Source organism: Triturus cristatus, chromosome 3_1 (genome assembly GCF_964204655.1).
Source record: "Triturus cristatus chromosome 3_1, aTriCri1.1, whole genome shotgun sequence".
Classification (NCBI taxonomy): Eukaryota; Metazoa; Chordata; class Amphibia; order Caudata; family Salamandridae; genus Triturus; species Triturus cristatus.
Window position 1 is genome coordinate 63,113,577 of NC_140583.1, and position 14,921 is coordinate 63,128,497.

At 43.4% G+C, this 14,921-nt stretch overlaps 1 protein-coding gene across 1 annotated transcript; it reads right to left on the reverse strand.

Annotated features, from left to right (window-relative positions):
- Window positions 1-296: 296 nt before the first annotated feature.
- Window positions 297-13,939, reverse strand: LOC146859708 (uncharacterized). The gene is made up of 2 exons (XM_085645815.1): window positions 12,710-13,939; window positions 297-452 (listed from the first exon to the last, which is right to left on the reverse strand). Exons 1-2 carry the CDS (start codon window positions 13,937-13,939, stop codon window positions 297-299), a joined length of 1,386 nt encoding a protein of 461 aa, XP_085501941.1.
- Between the last annotated feature and the right edge of the window lie 982 nt (window positions 13,940-14,921).

A 14,921-nucleotide genomic window follows, 5' to 3' on the forward strand; every position in this document is an offset into this window, starting at 1 on the left:
AGAAGTTGAACAGTGGGGGCAGAGGCATATCATATGGTGTGGTCCTGTCCATTTCTAATGGAACACTGGGTAGAGGTTATGACTACTGTGGCAAATATTACACTGATAGAGGTCCCTTGTTCACCAGGATCCTGCTCGCTAAGCTGAGTCCCTCACACATTGAAAACTAAAGTCACAAATAGATTTCTAGACCTGGTTCAAATACTGGTAAGCCAGAGAATTACCCCTGAATGGAAGGCAGCTAGGCGGCCAAGGGCAGAGGCCAGGAACAGTGAGCTTCAGAGATGTGCAGGATATTAAAGTTTAGTGCTGTTCTGTGAAGTCAAACGAGGCCGTAGCTCCCTTGCAGAAACACGAACATGGTAGGCTTTGATGGACTGTATGAGGGAACCAGACCCTCCATTGACAGTAGCATCAGCGAGGAATTCAGAAACACAGTAAAAGGATGAGAACTAAAGGAATGATATCGCTTATTACTGCTCAACACAAATTGTTTAAATAAGTTACCTAAAAATGTGGGACTATGAATGTAGGTAAGAAATGTCTTGCAGACCAGGATCAGCTGTGGTTGATGGGGCAATGATGTATGATGTTACACATAGAGGAGGGCGGTACATTTGGGGGGAGGGAAAGTAGGGCATTGGGAGAGTTATTGATATGGAAGTAATGGAACCAACACATTAAAAGTAAGGCTTAATATATATGTACAAATGTTAAGAAACAATAACATTCTCTTTAAAAAATAAATCTCTAAACTGGGTCATCTGGACTAGTTAAGCTTCATGCCTCATAGGAGAACAACTCTAAGCATCACACGCCACTATGGCTGCCGAAGTGGATTGAGAGATCACACAACTGTACTATCCCCTGACTCCATGAATGCCTCTACCACTCTGAAGTGCATATACCTGCATTGAGTATTGGAAAGAGTATGCCTAGGCCCCTGCTTCTGGCGGTGTATAAAACGCTTCTATAGTCAACCAATGGCAAGGGAAAAAGTAAATAGTATTATATTGAGCCCCCTTTAGATTGGAGAGGGGTACGAGGCTGAGATGGGTGCTATCCTCAATGCTATTTTTGTTTTCGGTGAACCAGTGTCCTCTTGGATCCGGGAAGACCAGCAGGTTTAAGGACTGAGAGAGGAGGGCGACTGGGATGGCAGAATCTGTATATACAGTGATGATACTATTTTGTATGTGTAACGCCCTAATGACACCATTCCAGGCTCCTGCAAAATTTCTAGATTTTAAGCACATAATCGGGATATACCATTGATATGGGATTTCTGGTTGGCTAGGGCATCCTAATTTGTGGAGCGGGGCGGACTTTTGATGACGGTGCGTGTCACACCGCGGCGGACGGGAAATGGGCTATGTTTGGCCATACTAATATGGCGGGCTTGAGGATCGCTGCTCGTGGGAGGAAAAATGCATTATTCTGCACTGCCAGCACCGCGGTGGTGCCACCGCCCGCCATCCTAATAGGCCCCTTAGTTTTTTAGCCACACCTTTGACTCCACCCCAAGCTCACTGACCCTACTTCCATTGCATGCAGTGTAACAGTTCCCATACTTCTTTTGATGCACTTTGACCACCGCATTTTGTTGATCAAAAGCTTTGCTTCATTCACTGGGGATGCTTGAGAGGAAGCTCAAAGCAAGACCTCAGGGTGACACGCCTCAGATCTGCAGTGTCCACTCACAAATTCATATGGCTCATTAGAATGTCAAATGGTCATAGCTCCGTTAAACCCTGAAGTGGGTAGTTCTCTGTGGGAAGGGCATTGCTACTAAAGACATCTTTTTATTTTACTAATAAGCAGCATAATGTGAGACAGATTGCATTTGTGCCCTGATAGCAGTCGGTTTGAATCTGAAATGTTCAATGTAATTCTAGTTACCCTCCGAAATCCTACTACTTGATTCAGAGCAATTTTACACTTGTAACAAGTGTATTTTAGAAGCTCTAGAGTCACAAGTGTAATGCGCACATTGCTCTGATTATTTTAATGAAGTTAACTTTACAATTAGGAAAGTATTGCTCCTGTCCTGACTGCAGTGCATCAGAAGTTTGCACTTTAAATGGAGACGTGTCTCAGAGCTTTTCACAAGCTGAGTGCTTGCGGCTATTCTGATGAAATTTTCACCTGCAGTAGCACTGCATTATGAACAGCTGTTAGAAAATGGCCCTCTCTGAAGGGTCACCTTAAAATGGCTGCATTTCTCCTCCTCTTTTTCTGACCTTCTATTTGGGGCTTTAGAACTCTGTGCACTGTGCCACTGCTAACCAGTGCATAAGTGCACGTGCTCTCTTCTTTCAACATGGTATAATTGGTTTACACCTATATAGTACATTTCGTTTTTCTGTAAGTCTCTAGTAAAGTGCACTACCTGTGCCCAGGGTTTGTAAATTAAATACTACTAGTGGGCCTGCAGCACGGATTGGCCACCCACACAAGTAGCCCGTTAAACCTGTCTCTGGCCTGCCACTGTAGAGCCTTCAACTTGGCATTTAAAACCCTTTGCCACGCTTTAAACTTCCCTTTTAGTTCACATAGATCACCCCTAAAGTAGGCCCCAGGTTGTCCATAGGGCAGGGTATTGTGTACGTAACGGGTAGGACATGTACTTTTAAGTTTGCATCTCCTTATAAGGTTTAATTCCTGATGAGAAAGGAGTAGCTTTCTCATGTTTTATATATTTGGAATAGTAATGATAAATCATGTTTACTAGTTAAGTTGGTTTTTGCATTACTTTTGGAAAATGGCCGTACAGTTTTATCTGGAGAAACGTCAGTTACGGTATTATGAACACAATCAAATGCTAATAGAGTTTGTGGAGTTCTGTTGGAGATCAATATTTCAGACAGACATCCGGTCCGGCGATGGGCACCTGCTTCGCCCCAGTTATGCAAACTTGTTCATTGGCTGGTGGGAGGAGCGGGTGCCCAAAACCTATATAGGTCAGAACAGCGGCAGAGTGGTGGAGTGGTATCGATATATCGATGACCTGTCCATTGTATGGCAGGGTACAACGGATTCAGCACTTAGATATGTAGATGCCCTTAACAACAATGACCTTAACCTACACTTTTTGGGAACAGTGAGTCCAGTGGCAGTGGACTACCTGGACCTGAGGGTGTTTGTAGAAAATGGTAAGATACACACGGCACTATACCTTAAATTCACAGCGGGCAATTCAACACTTTATGCCACGAGCAATCATCCACCCAAACTCATTCAAAGCATTTCATACGGCGAGCTTCTCAGACTAAAGAGAAACAGCACTAGGGAGAAGGCAACCATTTGAAATATATGCTCAAGAAAAACTGGCATATTTTGAAGACAGATAGTGTTATCTGTGATGATATTCCGGCATACCCCTTAGTAAACTTTAAGAAGGCTAGGTCTTTACGAGATATGTTGGTAAGAAGCCATCTAGAGAAAGCACCACAAAGAATGAGCACTCTAACAGAAATGAAGGGGTTCTTTCCCTGCGGCAGGTGTAAAGCATGCTCTAAAAGCAGAAGAGTCCTGTCGTACAAGATACCAGATACAGGGAAAACAAAAGAAATAGCAAAGTTTATAGCCTGTAGCATACCGTATGCAGTATACTGTTTGGTGTGCCCATGTGGTTTACACTATATAGGTAGCACTATCCATCAATTGAAGATCAGGATATTGGAACACCTAAGAGCCATAGACAAAGTGGATGCCACATATCCTGTGGCACGCCATTTTGCTAAATTTCATCAGAGTGTTAGAAACCAATTGCAGTATTTTGGTTTAGATTGTGTTCAAACTAATGCTCGAGGAGCAGACAGATTACGCAAACTACGGAGACTAGAATCACGGTAAATTATAGATTTGCTCACGAAATTTCCACGAGGAATGAATAGTGGGGAAGATTTAGCTGTACATATAGGCTCCTAATTTACAAATAGCTACAGTCAATACATAAGTCTCTTGAGTTTGCTTGTATGAAATTATGTAATTAGTTTTTTGAAATTTTTGATAATAACATGTGGAATTAATAGCAATTACACAAATGCACGGTGATAGAGATGCGTAGGGAGGGACTTATGCTGATCTATGGCAAGATTCAAAAACATGTTTTGTGATACAGCATAGTACAGCCGATATACAGCTGAATTAATTAAATTAGCAAGAAGCTGATTTAAAAGTACTAATTCTGACCATAATCATGTTAAAAACGAAGTCTATTGTTAATGAATTATATAGATTTATGTATATCTGTATAAAACTACAAGGTGGCACTCACGTTAGAAGGAGAGTGCTTGTCCCTCCTTGATTTCAGTGCATGAATGGAATGCTTTTTAAACATGCCTCCTTCGGTGTGTCATGAACACCGAGGAAGGCTTCTCGCCGAAACGCGCTTGTTTGTTGGTTGCTGAATAAAGTAATCAAGCGCCCCCCTGTGAGTGCGGTATTTTCTTTGTTATCCAAGGAATCGAGCGAACACATATATATATATATATATGTATATATATATATATTCACTGAAAAAACCATAGGTTTCACACATGTTATAGTTAGCGGAAATTTTACTGATAAAAAACCAATGAAATTCCCCCGTTATAGTTAGTGCAGGCAACTATAACTCACGCGACCGCAATCCTCTGCTGATGCTAATACTGTATTTAGACACTTATTTGCCCATGTCTTCTTCCATACATTTTTAGCTATACATATATTACAAATATTTTTTTTTCATAAAGACACATATGTCATCAGCAGAAGATTGCAGTCGCGTGAGTTATAGTTGCCTGCACTAACTATAACGGGGGAATTTCATTGGTTTTTTATCAGTAAAATTTCCGCTAACTATAACATGTGTGAAACCTATGGTTTTTTCAGTGAATTTGCAAGGTTTTTTAAATGCTAATTCCTAACTATAACGTGTGTGAAACCTATGGTTTTTTCAGTGAATGACTCCATAAACACAACAGCTCTTTTTAGAGCTCCCTAATTTCTAAACTCTTAAATCTGATTTTCATTTATTTATTATTTTTTTTTTACCGTACGCTTACCGTAAGCTTACCGTACGCGTACCCCGTGATTTTTTTAAAAATCAATAAATGTTTTTTTTGTACTTTTCTGTCCTTCTTTGACCCCCTTACAATTGTTAGGGGGTCTGTAACTCTCCTCATTGCCCCCTTTCCTTGTTTTCACTCTTTTTTTTCAGAGTGAAATACACAAAATGGCGGCCGCCGCTTCCTGGTTTCGGCCGATTCGAATGTTTACTAAGATCTAAGAGCCAATCAGAATCGCGCTCGCGCACGCCACCGTACGCTTACCGTAAGCGTACGGTAAGCGTACCGTAAGCTGGCTCAGATATATATATTGATTTAAAGGCTATTTTCTCAGAATCTACTGAACAGATTTACACCAAACCTACAAAAGGCACTTCCTTGACCTAGGGACTACCTCTCTGCCAAATTTCTAGTAATTCTGTTCAGCCGTTCGGGCTGTAGCTCGTTCTAAAGGTCCTATGGAAAAATGCATGGGAAAAACGCGTTTTGGGACCCCCCTTTTATCTCAGCCCCCGCTTGACGGATCCCCCCGAGACTTTCAGGGTAGGAGCGGAGCGTAGCGCCCCACCTATTTTGAGAAATTCGCGAGGATTCGTCGACCGGCGCCAAAGTTATTCAAAATAGAATGTTGAGGTTTTCCTATGGAAACGTGGTCCTAACTATAACTACCTACTGGCGACCGCCAGTAGGTAATATATATATATATATATATATATATATCTATATATATATATGCACCTAGGTGAATTGAAAAATGAGTGGGTGTATGAGAGACTGAATGGCTGATTTAGTAGGTGCATGACTGACTGTATAGGTGAGTGATTAAACGTGTCTTACTGAATGCATGGGTGAGTGACTACTCTGTGTGAATGTCTGTATCAGTCTGTTTGTTGGTGTGTAAGTGGCAGCATGGGTTGGGGAGTAGCTACATGAGAGTCTATATGGGTTAATGATTGGTGGTGTGTGTATAACTGTATAATGAGTAAATGGCAGTGTGACTGACTTTTTCGGTGACTGACTAGGTGTGTGAGTAACTCTACACATGAGTGGCGGTGTGTGAGTATCTGTATAGGTTTATGAGTGGATATATAAGTGGCTATATTGATGAGGAACTGACTGTATGAGTGAGTGGATGTCTGTAGACCTATGACTCAGTGAGTGGGTATGTACTAACTGGAATTGGTGTGTCTATGGGTTAGAGAATGGTAGTTTGTATGTTAGAGTAGATGTACGGAGGGTTATATAAGGGTGTGAGGAGGTGCATCAAATATTCAGTGGATGATGTCATCAGTGATGTCACTGACCATGTCATGAGTGATGTAATATGTGACATCATGAGCAGTGCACTGCGGGGGCACGAGTTATAGTTAGCTCAACTAAATATAACAGTTGAATTTCTCTGGTTTTGTACGAGTAAAATGTCCAACTAACTACAGCATCACTTAAACCTAAATTTTTAAGGATTTTTAAATGCTAATGTATAACTATAACGTCCCTGAAACCTATGGTTTTTTCAGTGAATTTCTAAGGGTTTTTAAATGCTAATTTCTAACTATAACGTCCTTGAAACCTATGGTTTATTCAGGGGATTTTTAAGGTTTTTTAAATGCTAATTTCTAACTATAACGTCCTTGAAACCTAAAGTTTTTTCAGTGAATTGCAAAGGTTTTTTTTAAATGCTAGTATCGAACTATAACAACCCTGAAACCTGTTATTTTCAGTGAATTTCTAAGGTTTTTTAAATGCTAATTTCTAACTATAACGTCCCTGAAACCTATGATTTTCAGTGAATTTCTGAGGTTTTTTAAATGCTAATTTCTAACTATAACGTCACTGAAACCAATGTTTTTTTTCAGTGAATTACTGAGGTTTTTTAAATGATAATTTCTAACTATAACGTAGTTGCCGCGTTTGCAGGGTTGTGCAGAAAGGGTCCTGGGCCTCCAACCAGCACTGAGGAATTCCACTGCGTAGGATTTACAGGAGGCGCCAGTAGGGCTACTTGGCTGCCAAAGTCCCTCAAGAGTAAAGTGGACTTGATCCCCCAACCAGTACTGTGCCAGTAGGTGTGTTTGCAGAGTGGTGGAGAAAGGTGAGCGTGGCCTCCGAAGGCCTCTTATTAATCTCACTGTGTGGGACTTACTGGAGGTAACAGGAGGAGTAGTGGCCCTCAAGGTCAACCTTGGGGGGCAACTACCTCTCCTATTACCACCAATAAGCCCCACACAGCAAGATTGCTAATTTCTCATAGTAGGCCATGCCTACGTTCCCACCACTCTGCAAACACACTCTTGGGTGGGGATCAAAGTCCCCTTCACTGCTGTGGGTCCTTAGCCTACTGTTGCAGGGATTCTGCTTATGCACAGAACTATGCGCAGGAAACCAGGACCTCAGAGAATTGTGGTGTACCAGAAACTCCCCTCAGAACCAAGAACCCCTATCCGACTAGCTTAGTGTCACATTCGTTATCCGAGATTTAGCTCGGCGGTCCCAATGTATAGACAACCCAGAACAAGCGACTTAGATACTCTCAGGAGTGGTGGGAATCCGAAATACCCGCTGGTAGCTATATATCAGTCCACAACAGAATAACTAAGACACAGTAAAGTTTAAAGAGTTTATTTTATAAACCTCGCGTCCTAAGATGCAGTACTTTGGCTAACACAAGCAGACAAATGGTTAAAATCAGAACCATCAGCATTGTTACAATACCATAGAAAATGAAAGGAGCAATCATAATAATAATGAAAGTGGAAAGCAACCACCCTCCTTTCTCTAGCAACTAATAGGTTATTATTAGACTAATAGAAGGTCTCTTAGGCTTGCATGGGAGACCCCATACCTTATAGATCAGCTTAGTGGAATCACATCACAGGATCAGCTAGGCTCTCTCCTGCAACAGCTCTTCGTTTCGAATGTAACAGAAAACATGCTGCTCTGCAATTCTGCAATATTAAAGGACTCGTCTTTCAGGTATTGGCAGCTGTATGTATGTTATGGCTAAGAAGTGGTACGATCAACCTGAACACAACAACCTGCACCGTCTAGTGACCCAGACTCATTCTTTACACGGTGTACAGACCAAGGTCACTGCTCACTGTTAAAGATGTTAAACAACAGACGGTTCTCATGTGAAGCAAAGTCGTGTCAGCAGTTCTCGAATGAATAACATGTAACAACAGTGTCGCGTGCAAAAGCAGCAAAAGCGGCAAGCTGGCTTTCTAACAGCAGACGAGGTTATGCTAACTTAGCGTTGTACATAGGGAGTGGCTAACCCATACTGCACCCCCCCTTGATCGGACAACTAACCACTAGGGGCGCACTTATCAAGAACGCAGAGTTCAAGTTAGAAAGAATGGAACCAAGGGCATGAACTATAAGTCCATATAAGGTAAGAGTAAAGTTCGAAAGGAAAAAATAAAAAAGTGTCAAAAATGGAAAATGATGTCGTCAGATAAAAAAACCATGCAAAAATGGGGAAAAATGACATCGATGGATGCACCATGAGATGACCAAGACAAAAAGTAAATCCATCAAGGTATAGGCGCAATAAGTTGCAACAGCCTCCAAGAGGAAATCATTGGAGCGTTCCGCAAAATTATCCGCCATCCAATCCAGCAAGGGAAAGGAACACACGTGTTCACTCACAATTGGAGCTTCCAGCACCACACGAGGACAACAGGAAGGTTCCTCGATATAACTTCGTTCCAGCAAGTCAATCGCAGCCTCTTCAATGGCCCAATTTCCAAGGACTCCATGTGCCGCACCCAAGGCCATAAACCCGACACCAGAACATTCAAACTCATGAGCCGTTAAGGGGCCCATTAGTTGACCAAAATCTGGGACAGGTGACACCGAGTTTGACAGGCATAAATCCAGAGCCCACTGAAATGGACAATCCAGGCAGTGAAAGACTGGTTGCACACAAGTAAAGAAAGGAAACCGGAAGGACAATCCATATGCGACACTTAAGGTCGCCAGAGGTAAGGTGCCATAGTATTCAAGCGTCCGGTTACGCAGATGTAACAGCCGGGGCATGTTGTCTTGGTACGCAAGTTGCGCAGCCATTGCGTAGTACGCAAACCAATAGAAGTATTCCAGCTATAAGGGCGAGAAGCAAAGGGAGACCTCCGAAGACGCTGGAAAAAATAGAATGAAAAAATGCGGGAATCACACCAAAAATAGTTTGAAAGGAGGTCACGAGGCCGGAGCCCACAAGTTTAAAAAAATGAACTATGCCAGTCGTAGACGAGGCATTAAAGATAGTCTGTATCAATGTTCCAAAATGGAAGGGGAGGTCAGTATTCAAAAGCGCCTGCACCTCCGTGCGGGTGTTTGCCACGTGAAGAAGAAAGGTTTCAGGGGACGAAGTCAAAGCGACCTCCCTTTGAGACAAAAGAGCCCTTATTCTGCTCATCTGGTTGAACTCTGCGCTCAAGGTTGGAATCGAAGGCCAGATAGAAACATCGAGCCGGCCATGCGGGGGTGGGAAAAGGACATTTTTACAGCAAACAACACGCTGTGAAACAGTCACTTTGTATGGTATGCCCTTTAGCATCCCGCAGCAATCCTCATTATTTAAAAACAAATAACTACCGTTAGCAAGCAGTGTGAATGAAGGGGTTATAACCGGCACCGGTACACCTTTCAGGACGCAAGCCAAATTAGGAGCGTGTACATTGCAAGCACCATGTAATTGTATGTGTCTACACACTACAGAATGATTAGGGGCAGAAGTGCATTCCTCACCCTTCAAATAAACCTCTTTTCTCTCCCGCATGCATCTATATGTGAACGGGAGCGACCAAACTTCGTGCAGGAATGCAGTACCAAGTTGTTCATATCTGCCAAGAGCATAATGTTTCATGCACGAACTAAACTTAAAAAGCGGAAAAGGTAAAGTGATCACTCCGTGGATAAGCCACACGGCCGAATTTAACTCAGCAATAGAGAAAGGCAACAGTTCTAATTTCTCAATGTGCAATAATGAATAAGTAGCATCCTTCATAGACATAAACTGTTGTTTTGCAGTTAAATTAAAAGGGAGGAACAAAGAGGAAACATTCATGTAATCCCATTGGACCTTCCCTGCCTTTAACGTTTGCAAAGTCCATGCAAACTGCATAACAGAACGCAACTGATTCTGGCCATGATACAACACAGACAAATCATCCTGCACAATGTCTACGACAGATGAAACAATATTATCTAAAGTGTAAATTCTAGAAGACAAGGTATTTATACTATTATCAATCACAGCCAATACTTTTTCCATATTGGCCTGGTCAATAGCACGTAATCTGGACGCAGCCTCAATTTGCAAAATTTTCCAAACTTCGTTGTAAATAGCATATACCCATCTTTTGGACCTGCCTACTGCAGGACCCTTAATAAAATCATTCAGATCCATTTTGTCGTTTAAACGTGACAAATGAAGTTTAACAGATGCTAACGTGGAATGTTGCAGCCATGACTGGCATAACTTACCCACAGAGTAGGTAGTTACAGTTTGTGATGTTTCAAAACGAGGATCTACCCTGACTTGAGTGTACCCAGGTGCCAAGGCTAAAAATCGACGTTGACAGGAATCTGAACCAGTTTGCCATACCAACCACCCATCAGGATTAAACGCTGAAACATTAAAGGAGGTGTTGGAAATGAGGGACTGCAACCTAGTAAGGGAAAGATCTGTGTAATTACCCCAGCCGGGATAAGCACCCAGATCCGGGATCGAGGGGGAATTCAATTTTTTAGATGTTGCCAATCCAAAACAGGTTGTCTGAAAAATAGATGAATTCAAAAACAAATGTGGTGTGGGATAAGACAAGCGCGATGCAAAGCTTCTGTTCCCTGAACCTGCCATGGTTTAGTACCCCAAACCGACTTAAGATCGATAGTAGCTTTCCATAGCTCATAACCTCCGATAGCCAATTTGTCCATAAAAGACTTGGAATATAACAATTTGGTATGTGTCAACCTAACCTTAGAGGCGGTCTCAGCCGCCACTTTAAAATAAAAGGAGGTCGGTCTAGACACACTAAAATCCGAAAAATATGTGAACTTGTTCATTAATGTGGCAGAACTGCCAAAATAAGGGGCCGGACAGTGTTCCCATTGTGTGAAATTAATAAAATTACGAAAGGTATTTGCTCTGTGTAGGAAATGTGTGCCATAATGTTGATAACCAAATTGTTCACCATAATTAGCAGAATTTAAATACAAATCTTCAGCATCAAATGCAGCATAATATTTGAGATCAGAAAATAGTGCTTCTATTGCTTGTACATCCCAATCATCAGATCGGATATTCTGTTTAACAACATCACCCATAGAAACACGAAAGACATTAGGCACATTAATCACTTCGGTAGGTCCATGAATTTGAAATTTAACAGCATCCCAAGCGATCCCATCACGCACAGGCCAGGCAGTAATGTTCACCAAAGTCTGGTCTCTTTTCATAATGTGTGATGAGGAATGGGGGGGCAAAGTTCCATCAATTAATCTAATCGTAGATCTTTCAGTCAGGTAGTGTCCATTGATAAGTTTAAAAAACACTACCACAAAGCCAATTGTCATGAACAAAAAAAATACATATTAGCACCAGCCAGATGTAAGTCCATGGTGCCACCAAAAAATGTCTCTTGAACCAGGCAAAAAATACAGAAATTTTGGAAGGGGCAGTGGAAGTCATTGATTCAGTGTCAAAGGAAGAACGTGACTGGTTAATCGCTGTCGAATGTAACAGAGGCAACGGGACACCTGCAGGATAAGCATACTCAGGATCATCAGGCAAACCACCAGCAGTAGGCGGCATAGAAGGAGCAGTAACTGCATGCATCTCTACGGCAACCTCAGGCATGATGTTCGAGGGCGGCATCACAACAGAATTTCGCAGAATGGAAGGGCAAGAAACTGAAGGTGTCATACTATGGAGAATCGGCCACCTGCTGTAGCTTGACATTGTCAATCGAGATGTACCTGTTATCCTTGTGACCAGGAAGTGGAGGTTAAATAACTGTACGTGTACCCTGGACTCCAAGCACCGGGACTGGTGCACGATAAGAGGGGCCAAACTCCTTCTTGTTCTCCACCTTCTCACGGACCAGGTCACCAACTCGAGGTAGCCAGCCGACTACCGGAATCTGGAGCTCAGCTTCACATGTAGAGGGTACGTGTTCCTTTGCTAGAGTGTCTCTGGCTTCTTGAAGATTCTGCAATACATCACAGTGATCATCTAGGTCAAAAGGCGCGGCAGCCGCCGCCATGTCTAGACCCTCAAGGTCCGGATCAAACATTCGTACTCCAAAGAGCATCATGTATGGGGTCCGCCCACCCAGAGACCTTCTAAGGAGATTATTAAGTGCACGTTGCACGTCATACAAATGGGTTAGCCAGCTTCGGCCTGTACCTAAAACCCTTGCTGTCAAAGATTGCTTTAGGTCACGGTTCATTCGCTCCACAACACTATTGCCCTCAGGCCGGTATGGAGACGAAAATTTGACTTGGACCCCCAAACTTCTCATGGCTTCTTTGTACGCCCTAGAGGCAAACGCAGGGCCCTGGTCAGAATGAAGGGTACCACATGCAAAACTCCCAATAAAGACACGCAAATCCTTGATGACCGTCCGGGCATCAGTACTCCTTTGCGGCCACACCCACAGAAAACGTGTGCACAAATCCACTGCAGCCAAGATGTACTTGTACGCAGTATCAGAGGAAATAGGACCGCAGTGATCTAAATAAACACACGCAAGTGGTTGATTAGATATATACAGCTGCGTTTGTGGTGGACGCGCGGCAGAAGAAGGTTTAATCTGCTGGCAAATGTCACATAAAAGGACATAAGCTCGCGCCTGTTTGTACAAACCGTACCACCTGTAACGTTGCTGCAAAAGAGATACAGTAGCCGAAACGCCGGCATGCGCAGACGCAACACCTTCGTGGGCAGCTGAAATCAGAGATGGTCTGCAGTCCGCGTTGGGAATCAATCTGTCACCAACGTCGTTAATCCTTACTAACGGGACGTTATCAGGACTTAAGCGATAATGGTAGCAAGAAGGGAAACCTTTCGGAAAGGCTGTCCCTGTCTCGGACGCAGCAATAGCTGCCAAGATGTCATCATCAATCTTAGTTTTGGATCTTGTAACTGCTGCTACTAAATATGTCGCCACTGCGGTTTTTGCTGCCTCGTCAGCCAAACTGTTACCGACAGCATGGACACCAACCCGTTGGTGACCAAGAGTGTGAATTACATTCACGAGGGGCAAACCTTCTTTAAGTTCTGCCACTCGAACCCAAAGCGTTTTGTGCTTTACTGTGCTACCTTTCGAATCACGAAAGTTATTGTGACTCCAAAAGTGTAGATTCTCGTTGTATGCTTGAACACAATAGTAGGAGTCACTCACTACAAGAGTTGTGACTCGAGGATCAGCAAACTCCAGTGCAAGCACCAGAGCCCTCAGTTCTGCTAACTGCGCGGTACAATCACCCAATGACTGTGTATGCACGACATCAGATTGGAACTCACCGTTCACGAAAGTACCCACCACAATAGCGCAGGCCGCTGAATGGGCGTGCTTTGATCCAGTCGCGGGTTGCGAAGACCCATCAGTGTAAATGACACAATGGTACTCCTCGAGCGGACGCAAAGTCAGAGGAGCCAGATGAACAAATTCATACTCCAAGAACTCCTGTGTCTGTAATGCCGCGTCAAAGATATATGTGACGTCAGGCGAGGTCAAGGAGGTTGCCCATTGTATCCACCTTGGATGCAAAGCCTTAGAATTTGGTACACTGGCTTTAGTGACCACCTCAAGGGCAGGGTACGGTGTTACCACCAGCATGTGCTTTCCCTGTGATAGCGCTCGCTCTTTCAGGATCGCCATCTGAACTGCTGTCAGTACTTTCTCGACAGCGGAAAAGCGCAGCTCAGCCAAAGTGTACAGATGAGATTTGTAGGCAATGGGGACGGTGTCGCCCTCATTGAACGTCAAGTAGGTGAAACCCGCTACACCCGGTACGATTCTAATGACCAGGTTAGTGTGGTTATCACGAGTTTGTAAGAATTTCGAAGCAAGAAGATCAGACTGCAAAGATTGCAATGCAGCAGAATGCTCAGGCAGCCAGCAAGATTTGGTAAAAGTAGGTTGTACCAAGGCATAAAGCGACTTGATACGCTGGGCATAATCAGGAATGTAGGTACGACCGAAATTCAGAACACCCAGCAAAGATTGTAATTTCTTCAGTGTCGTAGGAGCACTAAGGCGTGCGCATTTCTCAAGGAACTGCGGAGCCAAGCCTCGACCCTCATGATTGAGTTCGTACCCCAAGAACAACACTGTGAACTCGGCAATGTGGGACTTCGCAAAGTTGAACTTGTAACCGAAGTCAGCAAACATAGTAATTATGTTATCCACGCGAGCAAGGTGTGGAAGCAACTCGTCGTCCGTCAGGTAGATGTCATCTACGTACGAATATGCTTCCGGGTCAACCATCTCCAAGAGAGAGACCACACGAGCAGCAAAGACCCCGGGGCTATTTTTATAGCCCATCGGGAGCCTTTTGAACTTCTTTTGTTTGCCACCCGAGGTAAACGCCGTCCACTCATAGCTATGAGGGGACAGATTATGGCTATAAAAGCCATTGGAGATGTCAAGTGTGGTTTTAAACTGTTTTCTAACGAGACTATCGACGAGAGCCGAACTGTGAGTATTTTGTACCGCGCATGTCCGGCAGTGCGAATTTAAGTGCCGGTAATCCAAAACTAGGCGGTACGATCCGTCAGGCTTCGTCACAGTGAATAAAGGATTATTCATGGGTGACACACATGTTTCAATTACTCCCTGATATTCCAATTGTTCAAGGATA